This window comes from Manacus vitellinus, unplaced genomic scaffold, assembly GCF_001715985.3.
Source record: "Manacus vitellinus isolate BGI_N305 unplaced genomic scaffold, ASM171598v3 scaffold_63_pilon, whole genome shotgun sequence".
NCBI lineage: Eukaryota > Metazoa > Chordata > Aves > Passeriformes > Pipridae > Manacus > Manacus vitellinus.
In genome coordinates, this window is record NW_021940711.1 from 2,003,247 (window position 1) to 2,019,731 (window position 16,485).

Here is a 16,485-nt window from a genome sequence, read left to right on the forward strand (position 1 = left end):
TTTGTATGTGCCAGTCAGAGAGTGGTTCCCTCCACTCCTTCAATTTTACTGTTTTTTTGGTTGAAGAATTGCCTGAGAACGCAGCTGCCAAGCTCTGCTACAGCACCAGGCAAGCGGGTCTTACCCATGCCAGTATCCCCATATAACACATGTGTAAAGTTTTTGCTATTCTAATTCCTAAAATACCAAACTACATGTGTTATGAAAGGATCATTTAAGAACTAAGGCCAGCAGAAGAAGATTTTAGTAAAAAAATAACCTGAATTTGATAAATCTTTGGGACAAGGCACTCTTAAGCAAAGCGGCATCAAGTGTTACAGACAAGCATCATGGTGATAGTTAAAGGCTCCATTAACAGAACTTTAGGAAACAGATGAAGATAAGACACAAGTATCCATACTGGGTGACTTTACACAGGCTCATAACATTTTACACCTATTTTGTGTTAATAAAAAATACATATATTCTATACTAAGAGCAAATATTTCACATACTCTAGGCTATTCAACACGTTTTATACTGTGGAAATGTAATGTAGGCAGTAAAGTGCAACGACAGAGCCTAAGTTCGAATCGAATGCTTCATTATTTATGTCAATTAGAATTCTCTTGCAATCAGCAAAAACAGATCTTAGCTGTGATCTAGGTAGATAGTTTAGCATCATAAACAAACGAGTTGTTAATCAAAGCCTCCAGATGGGCAATTTTGGTTTCGGCGCACCTAGAACTTTGAATCACGGACAGGACTAATGAGGAAGCAATTTTCTGAGTGAAGCAAAGCCAGCTGTGGGACACAATAAAGTCATTGCCCCATATCCACAAAACCATATCAGTCTGCAGAATCAACCTGAAAGCACTGCCATTCCATGTGCTCAGTATTGCACATGTTCTAATGAAAGAAAATTACACCACAGAGTGGCAACCTTGTGCAAGCTACCCTATTAGTGGGTACTGATAAGGATCACTGGTAAACCCTGCTGCAAAAAAGCTTCTGAAAAACCAACAAGACAATAAATTGATGTGTCACAGAATAAGGCTTGTATAGCCATTGAATTTTTATGGTAATTGTTAATGCATACTTAGAAAGCACAGAGCAGAGCAGTATCTCACTCTGAGATCAGAAAAATATATTACAGTCCATTTCTATTTCCTAAATAAAGTTAACACCCCCCCCAACTAAGGGATCTGGATGAATCTAGAAAACCAGCAACTAACACACAACAGGCAGGCACGTGTTTTCAATTAGTAGAACTAACTAATAAAGAATTGATGTACCTGTAGCTGTTTTCCTGAGCATGCAGAAATGAACACCCTCAGCAGTTACGCTTAAAATCATGGTGCACAGTTATCAAAGAGCTCTGTGCAATGTGTGCACTGTGCTAACTACAAGTACAACAGCAGAATTAATGCTGCACATGTGGAAGGGGAAAAACTCTCTCTCACGAGAAATAAGATTAGTGTATGGATTTCCTAAGAATTAAGGAGAGAAACCCTGAAAGACAGGGCTACTGTTTATATGACAGTTTATGTTCTGGCTAAGCTTCTATTTCTTTTCTGAAGACTTTGTTATTTAAGTATACTTAGGACTAGTGCAAATAAGCTATTTACATGCAATTCTACGGAAGATGACTTTAAAATACATCAAATTGAGGTGGTAGGTGTCGTATTGAAATGCAACCAGCTGATCCCTACATTTGTCAAATACTCCTACCTAAATTAAATATAAATGAAAACAATTACAGAATCACAGAATCAACTAGGTTGGAAAAGACCTCTGAGGTCATTCAACCTATGACCCACCACCACTTTGTCTACAAGATCATGGCACTCAGTGCCACATCCAGTCTCTTCTTAAATACCTCCAGGGACAGTGACTCCACCACCTCCCTGGGCAGCACATTCCAATGTCTGATCACTCGCTCTGTAAAGAATTTCTTCCTAATGTCCAACCTAAACCTCCCCGGCACAGCTTAAGACTGTGAAGCAAGTATTTATATATAAGTTTAATAGTAGCGTGTTAAATAGTGTCATTAATCATATCTCAATTAGATTTCAGAGACAGGAGTTCAGCAATCTTCATCTCTCCAGTGTTCCCCAAACAAAGCAGTTATATATCAGAACCAAAACCACAGCTAACCCACTTATCTGTCTTTACATCAAGGCAACTGCTTCTTCTTATGTTGTGCAGGGATGAGAAAGTGCTTTTAAAGGCAAGAAGATTTCAGAGACTGCTGCCCTGAAACATGAAGGATGCTGCAAAGATGGTGTTAAAGCCATAAACTTTGCCTTTGTTTTCCTGAGTTAACACATCAATTTGCACGTTATGAAACTCTCAGCGTGCAGCTGAACTTGCATGTGTGTCCACACTCCTTACCTGAGTTACAGGATTCCTCTTCTTCTGGGTACACTTTGCCTCGTACTCAGGCCTCAGCTGGAGCTGCTGCTGTTCCTCTTCAAAATCAACCAAATCCCACTCATATTTCAGCCTAGCTTGCCGTCTCTTCCAAAACTCCAAGAAAAGCGTAACTACGATTTGGAAATGTTCAAATACGGTTAAGGAAGAAATTAATAAGTTCATGAACCAAGTTCAACTTACTTCTGCACTGGCTTCTGTTCTGTGGTTTATCATTTATCCTCAGTGCAACCCATCTGTTTTTACTGACTGCCTATGGGAGTTCACAGCTAAGATCATAATACGAATCCAGTGATTTATTAGCTAATTGAATTCCAGAAGTGGATGACAAGGAAGATGCCAAGACATACAGGCATCTCCATGGTTATGAGAGCCATGTTCAATTACAGTTCAACTACTTTTCATATGCAAGAAACAACATGGAATTAACAAAAGAACCTGATGATACAAATAATTGCTGGTGTATAAACCTGCAACACATGAACAATGACTACAAATAAGCAGCATGGCTATTCAAGTTCAAAGATTTCTGTTGCATTTTGATGCTTATTTGATATCACGGTCATTTTAAAGACAGTGAATGGTGTTTTTCATATGATCAAGAGTTAGGCTGGCTTAAGAATTTTTTAAGACGCTAGAGGGAACTGATTTCATATATAAACAACAATAAAGTATATAATACTATATAACACTTTAAGAACCTTCTATAAACTACTTTAAAATGTAAACATTTAGTAATCTGATTGTTCTTAGTTGAACTGGGAGGCTTCATGGTTAATACAAACACAGGAAAGCTTATCTTCTGCAGCTCTAAACCCTTTGGTTGGTACTTCCTGAGTGACTAATCCATGTCACACAAACGCTAGTGCTTAAAAAACAAGAAAAGTTTAGTACAGCAGTCCTACAACATCACCTTAATAGATTTTTTTTTTAAATAATTCTATATGAAAAAAGTTAGTGGTGAGATCCTTTGATAACAAATAAACAGATTTTCTGCTAGCACAGAGATCTTTGTGAGCTAATGAAATACCTATATTCAAACTGAACATTTAATTACGATACTTCACACAAACAGCATGAAACAAGAGATATATTTAAGGGAATGACGAAAATAACTATGCTATCCTGTATTTATAAACCTTCACAGAGTTTAAAAAAAGAATATATATTTAACACAATATGATCTTAAAAGAAAAGACACAAAAGCTCTCCACTCTTTCACAATGACAGTGATAATGTGCAGGGCTTAGCAGAGAGGACTCTTTCATGGGCTGCATAATGTTGGACCTCTCTGGTTACAAAGGAAAAAAACAAATGTTAGCAGTTAAGAGTACACAATACTTATAATATCCTTATGATATCCTAGATATCTGCTGGATTTTCTTCGGGTTTTTCAATCCCTCTGTGTTTCTCTTAATTCCCCTGTAACTTAAACTTATTTTTACTCTCTCATCGCTTTTGCATCTGAGGCAGGATACTAAAGTGTAGCCATTATTCCCCTTCCTCCCACTTCCAGTGTCCCTCAGCAGCTTGGCCACGATCTTATTGCTTGACATAAAACTTATGAAACGTACTCACCCCATATGCCCATGAAAATGGCAAAAAAAAGAGTTGCCACGTTGTCAAACAAATGGGAATACTGCAACAGAATACCCAGGAACAGGTCAGTACCAAAAGAGTTTTCAGGATGAATAAAAATAACAACTGGCTGCAGAATCAGACACAGACCTGTGAAGACTGACAGGTGGTGTTTAGTCTCCAGTAGTCGCAGTCCTGGTCACAAAGCGGGCACATGATGATCTCTCCTCCAATTGCAGGGTCACAGATTTCTTTGCTGAGGAGGAAAACATTATAAAGCATCTGTTTCCGTAGCATCTTAAGAGCTGTTACATGAAATTTATCTGAAAATTAAATAAAACAAGAACTCCACTTGTTCAAAGCTCAGGATTTGCAGCTTCACGGCAAAGATGCCACATCTTGTCACATTCACTGGTGTTAACCTGTGGCTGGTCAGGGCAAGCCAAGAAATGAAGCAGCTGCTACGAGAAGTAAAATTAACAATTCCCTCAGTATGGGCTTTCTGGTTCTGTCAGCAAAGAATCAGGAGTGTCAGGAGCTATACAGCACAGGCACTGCTTTTGGGCGAGATATAAACCCTGTTATTTGTCAGCAGGTCAGCAGCAAGATCCAAACACCTTTTCTAAAAGCTGAGAGGTAACTTCAGCTTTGCTATCTGCAGAAAAATTTGCTACTTCAGTTTAACTATGACAGTGGGTGAAGTTTACAATCCTGTGATAGTCCTTCAGTATCCAGAGAAATCTGAACACGTATAGCAGTATTCCCAGGTGAATTCTTAACCTAGCTAAAATACAAGTCTCAAAATGACATAATTCGATAGAATAGATGAGAATTTAAACCTCTTATTCATCTTTTATGGTTAAAACTCACAGTTTTCTGGAAGATAAAAAACAGTAAGCAATGAAATGTCAACCCTTTTTTCCTCTCCCCACCCCCAGTCCCTGAATACAATATGTCTTGGGTCCTCTAATGAAACAAATACAATGTTTATTTAAAAAAAAAAGCAACCTATGGCTCTGAGACACTGGATCCCTCTTTGATGGGAGAACACTGCTGATCTGTTTTACTCGTGCTTTTGGTATGAGTACAAATGATGACTTACACAAAAAGGTCAGACTGTTCTGCAAGATAGATTAAATAGATAAGCTTAAGGCAACAATAAACAATTTTGAGAGATGTAAGTGGTACATAGGACTTCATGTATTGCAGGTTCTCCAATATGAAAAGCTATTGCCAAATGGCAATAAAATATTGCTTTTCACCTACAAATTGATTCTTACTAATTAACAGTCAAAAGTTCTGCATCAGTGGCCCATCACCTTTTCAATCAATAAAGACAGATGAAGAACAAATTTTTCTAGTCTGACAAGCCTTAAAGCTTGTTATCTGCTGGGAGTTTTTTGCAAGAACTAAATTTTCACGTTGCTTAACTCTGCCCAGGAGAGTTTCAGCGTTGCACTCACCTGCTCATATTTTCATCCATTGTAAACAAGCCATAAAGAAAACAGATTAAGCCAACAACTGCTGCAAGGAATAACATCTCAGTGTAAAATCCCAGCCAGGCAAAATAGATTCCAATCTTCTCACCATAGTACTTCCTGAATACCAAAAAAAATAAAAAATAAAAAAAATGCAATTAACAGGAATAAAAAGCAAAATTCAGAACTGTAATAGAGCAATCTGGCCAGAGTAAAAATTAAACACTTGGCAAAATTCTCTTTTAACATAAGAGTAAATGCATTGATGTACAGTGGAAAAATGATTTGAAGCTGGCCATGGGAAGTTACTCAAGCTGAATGAACCAGATGACTGAACGTCCCTTTTTTCCTCCTAGCAGAAGCTCCAGCTTTAAAATCACTCTTTCTCTTTCCCACAGGATAATGCAAATGAAGATTTATTTTCTGATTTTTCCAGGGAGTTACACAAGTGAAACTGAGTACACCAGTCCTGATCATATCCTTAGGAGAAATGGATAATCCACAGAAATACAACCACCCGCGTTACAAATGGAGAACTGTAACCTGTGAACAAAGTAATATTTTGTTGTCTAGGATGGGCTGAAAAAGAGATCTTGGGTGAGATGAGTTTAAATTTAGGCTTATAAACTAAGAGTCAAGCTTCCAAACTGTTTTTATCAGTGCTTTTTTCAAGTCTGTGTTGAAATTTCAGCATTTCAAATTGCCCTTTAAAAATTCGTGTAGGTATCAATTATAAAATCCAAGATATTCTCTGCATGTGTTTCTCTAAATCTGAATTATCTGTAAGCTACAAATGAGTATCAGCTGTATGACAGTGAAAACCCAGGGAAACACAACAAACCACAGGCTGCACTGTACCTGATAAGGTCCAAAGGCTGCTCTTTGTAGAAGCGCAGGAAACGGGCCCACTCCATGTAGAGCGTGTACCTCTCGTTGTCACAGTTGGGATCGTTTGCCTTTTTCCAGTACTGGCACTGTGACCAAATCAAAGAAAAACAGGAAAATTAATTTCTAACTGGAAATCAGGAAGTTTAAACAACCTAAAGTCTGCATTTTGAAAATATTTTAAGAGGTTAAATAAGTATTTTTAGACGGAGATTTGTGAGTCTGTCTCACAAGTTTTGGAATTTTTTCACATGATTTTTTAGCATTTAAGCTTGCTTGTACTTGTATAGGAGAGATTCTTGCTTTTTATTATCTGTGGTTTTGGTAGTCCCAACAGGATAAATAATTACTTCCCAGCCTAGACTAGCCTTCTACAGCATAGATCCTGATCAGCTAAAATTTCCCACTGATAACCTAAGGAATGTCCATTCACCCATTTATTTTTATTTTCTAAGGAAAGAAAAAATATTTGCAAACATTTAAAAATATAAATCTATATAAAGTATCTAAAAATGCCTTATGGTAGAATTCAGAGATATAAGTCTCTAAAGAAATGATGTGACTGACACAGGGGTATATCCTAAAAACTCCTCCACAGGAAGAAACATTTCAGCACATAAAAGACAAATAGCAGGGCTGGTAAATATGTTTCGTGTATTATTAAACAGAATCAATGGGACAAATGGAAGGGTTTGAGCACATTTTTGTATCTGCTGGAAACAGCAAATTCACAGCAGGTAAAAGATTGAAAACACTGGGAAATGCTCAAGGAAGCAGAAAGCTGAAATACTTACATCATGAAGAGGATATGCAGCTGTATAGGTGCCATTGTTTAGCAGTCTCTTAATCCCAAATTTTTTCTTCCCTTCTTCTGTTCCATAAGGGCAACGCGTAAGAATATAATTAACCTGGGATTCAAACACAGGAATTTCAGAACTTTCCTATTTTAAGGCCATTTAACAGAACCCTACAATGGTCGTGCACTGTGTGTAATCTGCAGGAACAATGTGCAAAAGCAGGAGGTGTTTCTTCAGAAGGCCTTACCCCATGTAAAAATACTGAGGGCACAACTGCCTTACAGACAGACACTCAGAAGATCCGTTCCAACAAGTATCCCACCAGATTTCTAAGAAAGACACACAGGCACCCAGGCTTCCCTGTACCTACCACAGAGTTTCTATGCCCCCTCCTTCCTTGCAGGAATGTTCTGATGGGGCTGTGTAAAACTGCACGTAAATGCAAGCAGCCAAACTGATGTACGTACTATTCTGTTCCTCATGGACGGGGAGAAGAAAGTGCTCTCGTCGTTTATGAGGTACAGCTCCTGCTTGTCCTTGCTGAACGGGGCCGTGAAATAATCCGGCTCAGGGTGCATCACCTTCTCGGGCAGCCTGAGTGGGAAGAGCATGCAGTCCAGGGGGTTCTCCACCGTGGAGGGAATGTCATTCTCCTTGATGGGAACTTTGATGTTCAGCACCTCTGCGTACGTGATCAGCACCTCCCACGGCGCGTGGATCTTCACAAAAAAGATCTTGCCATCTTCAGATTCCTGCCCCGGGAGAGTTAAACCAGTTAAATCAGGTGTCAGACCAAACTGTTTTATTGCAAGATTTATGGGAGTAGTTTTTATACACAATTTATTCGCTTTTACATATTTCTGAAAGGTTTAAAAAAAAAAAGGAGGAGGGAATAGGGGAACTTTTTGTATATATATATATTTAATTGAAAAGTTTATCTGAGTCGTTATCCATTCATAAAAACAATCTTTGCACTACTAAAAGCTCACGAAGGCTTTTCAAACTATATTAATCTCATACACTGAGGCCTGAAAATTGTCATTACACTGAATGCACTGGAAATACAAGGAATATTCTTATCATAGGCCTTACCCAACAGTGTACTTTCAGTATTCCTCTGCATACACAGCAGAAAATGGCAATCAGAAGGTACTTTTGACATATTGCTCAATGAATCCCCTATCCATGGATGTTACAAAGTCTGAACTTCATCAAGAGTTACTTTACCCCACCCAGCCTCTGGCACACTGACTGCATCAGTCAAAATCCCATGTTCTCCAGTTGTTAAACCAAACAGTTACACTAATCAAACATCCTCAAGTTGTTTCACCCTTTCCTCATAATTACAACATCCATAGGGCATAACAAATCCCTTCACCAACCTTCCAAACTTATTACTCATTGTTAGGCAGGATTAAATGTAGCTGTGAGCATACTTCCCATTTAAGTGGATTTAAATCAATTCACAGCTATTCTGGAACCACTTTCTTTTTGTTATGAAATCAAAAGCCATCTCTTCCTCTTGAATCACAATTCTTCTGCTTCTGCAATTCTTATGAATGTATCTAGAAAAAGGACTCAAACATATTAATCCTGTTTCACCTAAGTCACACTCCACTGAAATCCACAAGCATAATTGATAATTTTTCCCAAAGAAACAAAGTGGTTTATTAATTTGCAAGTCTACTTCTCTCATCCTAATTTTTCCTTTTTTTTTTACCTTCTTGTCTTCTGTTTCTAGTTCCAAACCTGCCTTTTGCAGATTGCTCTCAAATTCTTTTCGTCTTTCCTAGAGAGAAACAAAATACTTTAGTAAGTGACAAAGTTAGCAACTAACTGATCCCTTACTGATGACTCACTGAGTTTCAACTTCTCTCAGCTGCCCTGATGACAACCCCTTAATGCTATGTGACCTTCTAAAAGCAATCAGACAAAAACCAGCTGATGCATACCAGGCCACTTCCGAGTGCAGGCCGGCTTTGTGATGGCAACACATCGGGAATTGCAACAGGAAACCTACTGGGTAGGAAAAGGCATGTTCTGGTTAATCAGAGAAGGAATTGATGTCTTGTGTTCTGAGCACTTCTGACTCTTCAGGAGGCTGGTATGTGGGGTGTGTAACTGTTCAAGTTCAGCTACATTGCTAAGAGAATGTCAATCAAAACTAGATGGAAGGAAAAATCCTGGAAGCACGTGGAAGACCGATTGCTCACAGTCCCACCTATTTACCTGTTTTACAATTATGCCTGATAGAGATGTTCAAGTACTGATTACAGGCAATTCAAACAGTACTTCACAAACATCACTGTAACACTAGATAAGACCAACAAATCCCCACGTGTGATCTTCCATGTGCTTAGCTTGCACAAAGTCAGTGTGGACTTCAGCAGAGTCAAACAAACCTGCCTGTGGCAGTGAGCAGTGGCTGCGTGACCTCTCTGAGATTGAGATTCTTCTGGAACTCTTTATTTTGCCAAGCAATTCCTAGGTGGTGCCTTTAGGGAAGAACATTTTCTTCCCCTCCTTCTCTGTGTAATTTTTGCTCCGACTGGGAGATTGCATTCATTTCCTTTCAATTACACAAAACTGGCAGAAGAACTGTCAGAATAACCATAAAGTAAGGCAAATATTGAGACCTAGCCTCTTTGAAATGCACAAGCTAGACCACAAATTTATTTTTGGCTAAAACCTGCAATGCTGCCTGATGTTTTTTCTATTGAAAGGTTCTTAAATGACATTTTTCAAACATACTTAAAAATGCAAAACACCACAGTTGTCAGCCAATTTCCTTTCCCTGCATGTCTGTGAGCAGCAGTCTGCCCTTTTTGCATTTCAGTTTGCATAAACTACTCAGACAAATGAATACAGACTGAAGAATAGCTTTCACAGCCCTCAAATGTACCTTAAGACGTATTGATGTATTTTCTTGTGCTAGCAGCCTTTCATTTTTACTTGTCCCATCTGATTTTGCCAAATATTATTAGATATTAAATTAGACACTTGACTATAGGAGTTGCAAATATGCTAACTCCTCAATTCTAGCACATGCTGGGGGCAAATGCAATTCCATGCACTGTTTTTGAATAATCAATCCCACTAAACTTCTTGCATGCACCTGTATAAACATCAGAGAGCTCTGGTCTGCTGACCTGATAATCAAATAGAGAACAAAACAACTAAAAGGTGATTTAGGAGTGTATGTTGAAGTGTTATAGAAAATCTGACATCTAAGGCTAGTATCCAAAGCTATGTGCTAGTCTGGATTACATTTTCTCCAAACAAAGCACAGTGGTGTGTGTTCTTTCCCCAGCAAACACTGGAGGAGAGCCAAGTGAGTCAGTTCAGAGGCTCCTCTGCCACCAGACACCAGCCAGCTCCTCTCCAGCTGTGCAGCTCAGGAACAGACAGTGCCAAAGGGTCTGGCCCATTACTTATCCTTCTTATTTTTCCTTACTATACACTTAGTGTGACAAACTACAGTGGTCTAATAGAAATTATGCTCTTTTTAGCACTTTGCTCTCCTCCCATAAGCCCCCTTCTCTGAAACCCATGCAAGGTACTGAACTTTCCAGTCACTGGAAACAACCATTTTTAAAAGGAAATCAGTCTGCTGCTATTGCAAAACCAAAAAACCCAAAACCAACATACCCTTGGACCAGTGCTGGTTGGTTTTAATGTGTACTTGTTAGAATTTTAAGCTTCCTGCCTCAAACCTAAAAAGCTGTACCTGGTGGATATATTTCTGATTCCGCTAGAGATGCCACTCTGCAGTCACAGAGGGAAGCTCTGTAAGTCATCCCATTAGTGAAGACCAGCCAGAGTAGGCTAATGCCCTTCTTCACATCTTAAGTATAGTTCTTAAGCCTCTCCCAAGCATCTGTAAAGCACTGAAACCACATTTTCTGAGACCACCGTGGCCTAGGTAGGAGAGAGGCCAGTAGAGCATTGACCTCTCCAAACACTGCTGTGGATATCTCACATGGTGGGGGATAAGCACAGACTAACTTTATCATCTAACACATGCTAGGCTGTAAGGAGCCATCCTGATAAGATTAACAAAGCAAGATCCAAAGTTCAGCAGTACTAAAAAGCCCAATGCAGATGTAACACTGCATGATCAGTGGAAGAGAGACAACTACCATAAACCTGTTTGTGGTGGTACTGCCTGTCACAACAGTCAAGGATCAGGAGATTACAGTAATTTTAAGTTTACAACATAATACTCCTTAATCAAACTCCTCTTCCTTGCTTTTCCTCTTCCTTTAGGCAGGGAGCACCAAGCTCACCAAAGCCTTTTACGTATCAGGATTCTTGGGCTTATTCTAACTGCAGTCAGTAGGATACTGGGAAGTAAACATGGCCTTGGGAAACATTTACATGCTACTAGTAAGGTGTACAAGAACCCTGCTCTTAGCTGTATCCTAGAGAACACAGTATGGGATCAGTCTGATCTTGGTCAGGCTGCACACACAGCTCCCTCGGAAGAAAGTTTCAGACGAGATGGAGCCTGTTTAGGAAAGGCCTCTTGTCATCTCATCCACCCAGAGCCATGAGAGCAGGAGGCCAACAGCACAGATAACTGGCCCTCCTGCAGCCTGCAGGGACTGCCCACATGGCTGGGAGGGTGCTCCCTGTGCCCTCCAAAGTGAGTCTCTGTTGACCAGTGACAGGACTCGAGGGAATGGCATGAAGCTGTTTCAGGGGAGGTTTACGTTGGGTATTAGGAAGTAAAAGTTCAAGCAGCATTTGGACAATGCTCTCAGACACATGATGGGATTATTGGGCTGTCCTGTGCAGGGCCAGAAGTTGGACTTTGATCCTGATAGGTCCTTTCCAACTCAGCATATTTAATGATTCTGTGGTTCTATGAACTCCTGAACTCCAGTGCCCGATCACCCTCGGGGTGAAAAACCTTTAGTTCCTAATACCCAACCTAAACCTCCCTCAACTCAGCTTCATGCCATTTCCTCAAGCCTTATCACAGGTCACAAGAGTGAAGAGATCAGAACAGTATGTGCCCCTCCTCTTCCCCTCATGAGCAAGCTGTAGACTGCAATGAGGTCTCCCCTCAGTCTCCTCTTCTCCAGGTTGAACGGAACAAGTGCCCTCAGCCCCTCCTGATACATCTTCCTCTCCAGGCCCTTCACCCTTGTGGCCTCCTTTGGACACCCTCTAATAGCTTCATGTCTTTTTTATATTGTGGTGCCCAAAACTGCACACAATATTCCAGGTGAGGCCACCCCAGTGCAGAGCAGGGTGGGACAATCCCCTCCCTCGCCTGGCTGGTAATGCTTTGTCTGACAAACCCCAGGACACAGCTGATCCTCCTGGCTGCCAGGGCACTGCTGACTCATTGGAATATCCTCAGGATATTCTATGATTCCTTCTGCAAGTACCAGCCAAGCTGCTGTAAAGCAGCAGGGAGAAGTGCCCAGCTTGGATGGAGCCCAGCTTTCAGCCGTGCCTGCAGAGCTGGACATGCAGCTTCTCCCAGCCAGCAGCCTAACAGGGCTGACAGCACCAGCAACAAGCATCTGATACTTGCTGGCCCTGGCTCCCTAACTCTGGGCTATGTGGTGCCTCCAAGAAAGCAAAAGTTTCTGTTCGAGATGATGAAAACTGGAAAAGGGTTCGATAAAATGTCTTTCTGTATCTCCGTGCACCACTGGGGACAGGGGCACTTTGCTTCCAAGTTACTTTGCACAGAAATCCCCGAGTCCTAATGCTCTGGAGTTCTTGTGAAGAAATATACTTAGGGACGATTAAGATCATGTTCTAGTTATTAATAATTCGTTAGATATTTTATAAATTCTATTTATTTTTTGATGGTCACATACATCTCATATGTGAGTAAAATATTTCCACTTATGTGCTGGAGATTTTAAGGAAAAATATAAAAGTGTTGTCTCACAAAAATATAATCCTAATTTTTGTTTAGAGGAGTTTGTGGTTTGGATTTAGAAGGCAAGTTCAAAACAGCGTTGAAGCTGGAATATGTCTGGGAACATCAAAGAAGTTAATGCAGGAAACTAAGGGAGAAGATGAACAGACCATCTCTTACATCTGTATTAGGGCTGTGTTGAAATACACAAAGGAGTTATTTATCCCATTCTTAGAAATGCAGAATAAAGCTGTTTCCTTGAGACAAGGAAACAAAACCCTTTGTCACAACTGTTAATTCTCTTTGTATGAACATTCCTATTCTTAGCTGTTCCATTTTGCTGTATCATTGTGCCACAGCAAAAGAAATTCACACTGCTGTGATGACTGTACAATATCAAGTACAGTATATGTCAGATGAATTCCAGATGCTGCAGTGCACCAATCTTGCTCCCACAGAGACAACAGTAATTGTATGCTAAGAAGTCTGCACCAATTTACAGGCATACTAATTGCATAAAGGTCTATGCACACAAATATAGGGCAAATGCAGATTCTCCAGGAACCGTGTAAAACCATTGATATCTCCATGCCTGCTTGTCCAGTGACTGCAGAGCTAATCTACAGGGCCACTGACCAAACCTCTTCCTCCATGGGGCCACAAACTCTTTTCCAACTAACAGACATACACAAGAATTAAACCTCACAAAACTTAACAGGGATGTTTTGGCCTTTTGCAAGACAGAGATGTTTCTTCCTAGCAAGTGCATTTTTACCTCAGGGAGGAAACACAGCATTAGCTACAAACTCTTGGGCTCCTCCTCACATGGACCCTTCAGTCAATAATGACACTCATGTTCCTGGCCTCTGGTCTGGCAAAGATTCCTGTTACCCCCCAATGATCCATAAAGCAATGAGGAGGAAACTGCTGCACACAATATGAACAAGGGACTGACCATCTGGCTTATTCTCCTTCCCACTTGAAACATTACCTAAATAGTCTCAATTTCTTTTCTCATCTTAAATAATTTGAGTATGACTAATGGAGAAGTCTATTTTAAGAGCTGCTTTGACAAATTCTGCATGGATATCTTTTTTCTCTCTATGCTGAGTGGTCTGCTCTTCCTCCTTTTTTAAATGCATTTTGCTTTACAGGAGAAGAAGGAATGCAACTAGGATTACAGCCTGACAGAGGGTTTGAGTTTGAAAAAGTTTTTTATGTCTGTATATAAACCTATGGTACCACAGCTATAAAATAATCCTGGTCTCCCAAGAAAATCTCTGGAATGTGGCTAGCTGAGCAGAGCTGACTGAGGGTGCTTCACCTGGGAAAAGCATCAAACAGAGACAATGACAGAAACTCCTGGGCTTTTTAAGGTAATGAGTAAGATGAGGGGCTGTGCTCTACACTGGATCATATCTGGATGCAAGTTCAGGCAGCATAAATCCTTAATGAAAACAGTATTTCCTTCATAAAGGAATGAAAGCAATAGGTCAGTTTTTTAACAGCTCAATCTTGCAGTTTTTGTTCAAAGGAAATTAGGATTTTTAATTATGAAAGAAATATGAAAAGATATAGATGATAACTGTCCTTTACTTCACAGACCTTTAGTTTTGATCACGATTTTGTCATAAGCATTGGTATAATTAGTTTTTTTCAGATACCCTTATCTTTCAGAATAATATGATTGCATGAGAATGAAGTTTTTTTGTTGTCTCTCTCTTTTCAATTTTTTTAAATCACGAATAAACTTTGGAGTTATATATTGGAGACACCAGTTTGTAAATGTAACCTCTCCTGACTCAGAAAGAAGGCAGGAAATACAGAGGAAAAAAGAACCTTAAAATCCCTCTTTTTTTTTTTTTTAAATATTGTGCTTTATGTGAAGTTTGTTGTTTGTCTTGACTGCATCTCATAGTATAGATTTTTTTTATATAGCTTGAATTTACATGTTTAGCCAAGTTAGGCCACAAGTGTCAGTGTGAGCATGGAACAAATAGGTGTCAGTCAGGCAACTGAATGCTGGGAAGTTCAGGGATAGTCACTGGCATTTTAGAAAAAGCTTGTACTTTGTGCTCTTATCAAAGCCACTTTAAATATTCTCCTAGAACAATGAATATACATATGTAGAGAGTAAGTCAAACATAGGGAAAAGCTCAAAGAGGACATGCTGTGCTTGTGCTACTCAGAGTATATATTACAAAAAGAGTCTCAAAGGTATTAAAGGAAAATTGCATTGATTCTTGGATCTAAGAAATTATTTCTGCTCTAACTGCAGTCAATGGATGGGAAAAAAATAGTTATTGTTAAATCTTGTTTGAATGATGCTTTGCTTATATAGAAGAAACCTGCATTTAAAAGTATTTGCAGACAAAACTATTTACAGATATTTCTCCAAAGTCTCAGCTAGACTGTCCATGAAGAAGTAAAATAATTTGGGTTACTTTGCTCAACTATATTATATATTGCCCAGCCTAAGCAATGGAGAGTGATCAATTCAATAAACACAGTCCCCAAAATCTAATAAAATTGGGTCCTGACACACAACAGTAAATTACACAGAAATTTCTGTACATGGAATGGATTTTCACATAGCTATAAAATTTTTAGCTAAGTCCTATTCCAGTTGAGTGTAGTGATCTGAAAGAATTAGTAACTGATATTCAGGTTATTGGAGATAAAAATTAAGAGGATTTCAAAAAGACAAACTTACCAACTTTTTTTCCAATTCCTTACTAAAATCATCCACATAAGAGAGAACAAAATCGATTCTCCTGACACCATCCCTGAAGAAAATAGAATCTTTGCTTTGATGTCTTTTATCAATCTGTAGAAGATAAAGGCATATGAATAAAAAAACAAGTATTGCTGTTTCTCTAAAATACAACAGAAGACAAAGAAGTTTCCCCACATTGTCACAATTCTTCAGCTTCTTCATAGTTGAAGATATACTTGGGCAAGATTTAACAGGGCTATATCCAGTTAAAAGTAATTTCAAAATTAACTGCATATGTCCACAAGCACTACATGTAAATAACTGGTGCAGGAAGAATAAATACATGTTAGTGTAGCAATACTTGTGAATACTTGAAGCAGGTGGCAAAAGGTAAATTCCATGCATTTTCCTCTACATAACAAGATTCACTAAATCAACCACCACAGAGACATATGTCCCAGCAATGACTACATATAAAAATGGCACACAAACAACACAGGAATGACATTTCAAAACTGAGTATTTACTTTCATGGGGAAAAAAACCCCACATCTAATGAAAGGTATCAATGCAACTGGGTAATTAGTATTCCAATTGATCTATTAAAGGTCATATTTTAATTTATCAGCAGGCCAGAGTGTCACAGTAACAACATTTACCTTTTTCATCGATTAGGCCACAGTAATTAATGTTAGGCAAATAAAAGACTATAACCCCACTCTGCTAAGGAAGTTAACT

At 39.2% G+C, this 16,485-nt stretch overlaps 1 protein-coding gene across 1 annotated transcript in view; it reads right to left on the reverse strand.

Moving 5' to 3' along the window:
* Positions 1 to 16,485, reverse strand: part of ANO5 (anoctamin 5) — a 59,626-nt gene that overhangs the window by 13,098 nt on the left and 30,043 nt on the right. Inside the window, exons 5-13 of the mRNA XM_029963795.1 lie at positions 15,745 to 15,858; positions 8,871 to 8,939; positions 7,618 to 7,902; positions 7,148 to 7,261; positions 6,327 to 6,442; positions 5,454 to 5,588; positions 4,141 to 4,246; positions 3,991 to 4,051; positions 2,374 to 2,525 (exon numbers count right to left, since the gene is read on the reverse strand). Coding sequence (XP_029819655.1) covers positions 2,374 to 2,525; positions 3,991 to 4,051; positions 4,141 to 4,246; positions 5,454 to 5,588; positions 6,327 to 6,442; positions 7,148 to 7,261; positions 7,618 to 7,902; positions 8,871 to 8,939; positions 15,745 to 15,858 — 1,152 coding nt within the window. The remainder of the gene's footprint in view (positions 1 to 2,373; positions 2,526 to 3,990; positions 4,052 to 4,140; positions 4,247 to 5,453; positions 5,589 to 6,326; positions 6,443 to 7,147; positions 7,262 to 7,617; positions 7,903 to 8,870; positions 8,940 to 15,744; positions 15,859 to 16,485) is intronic.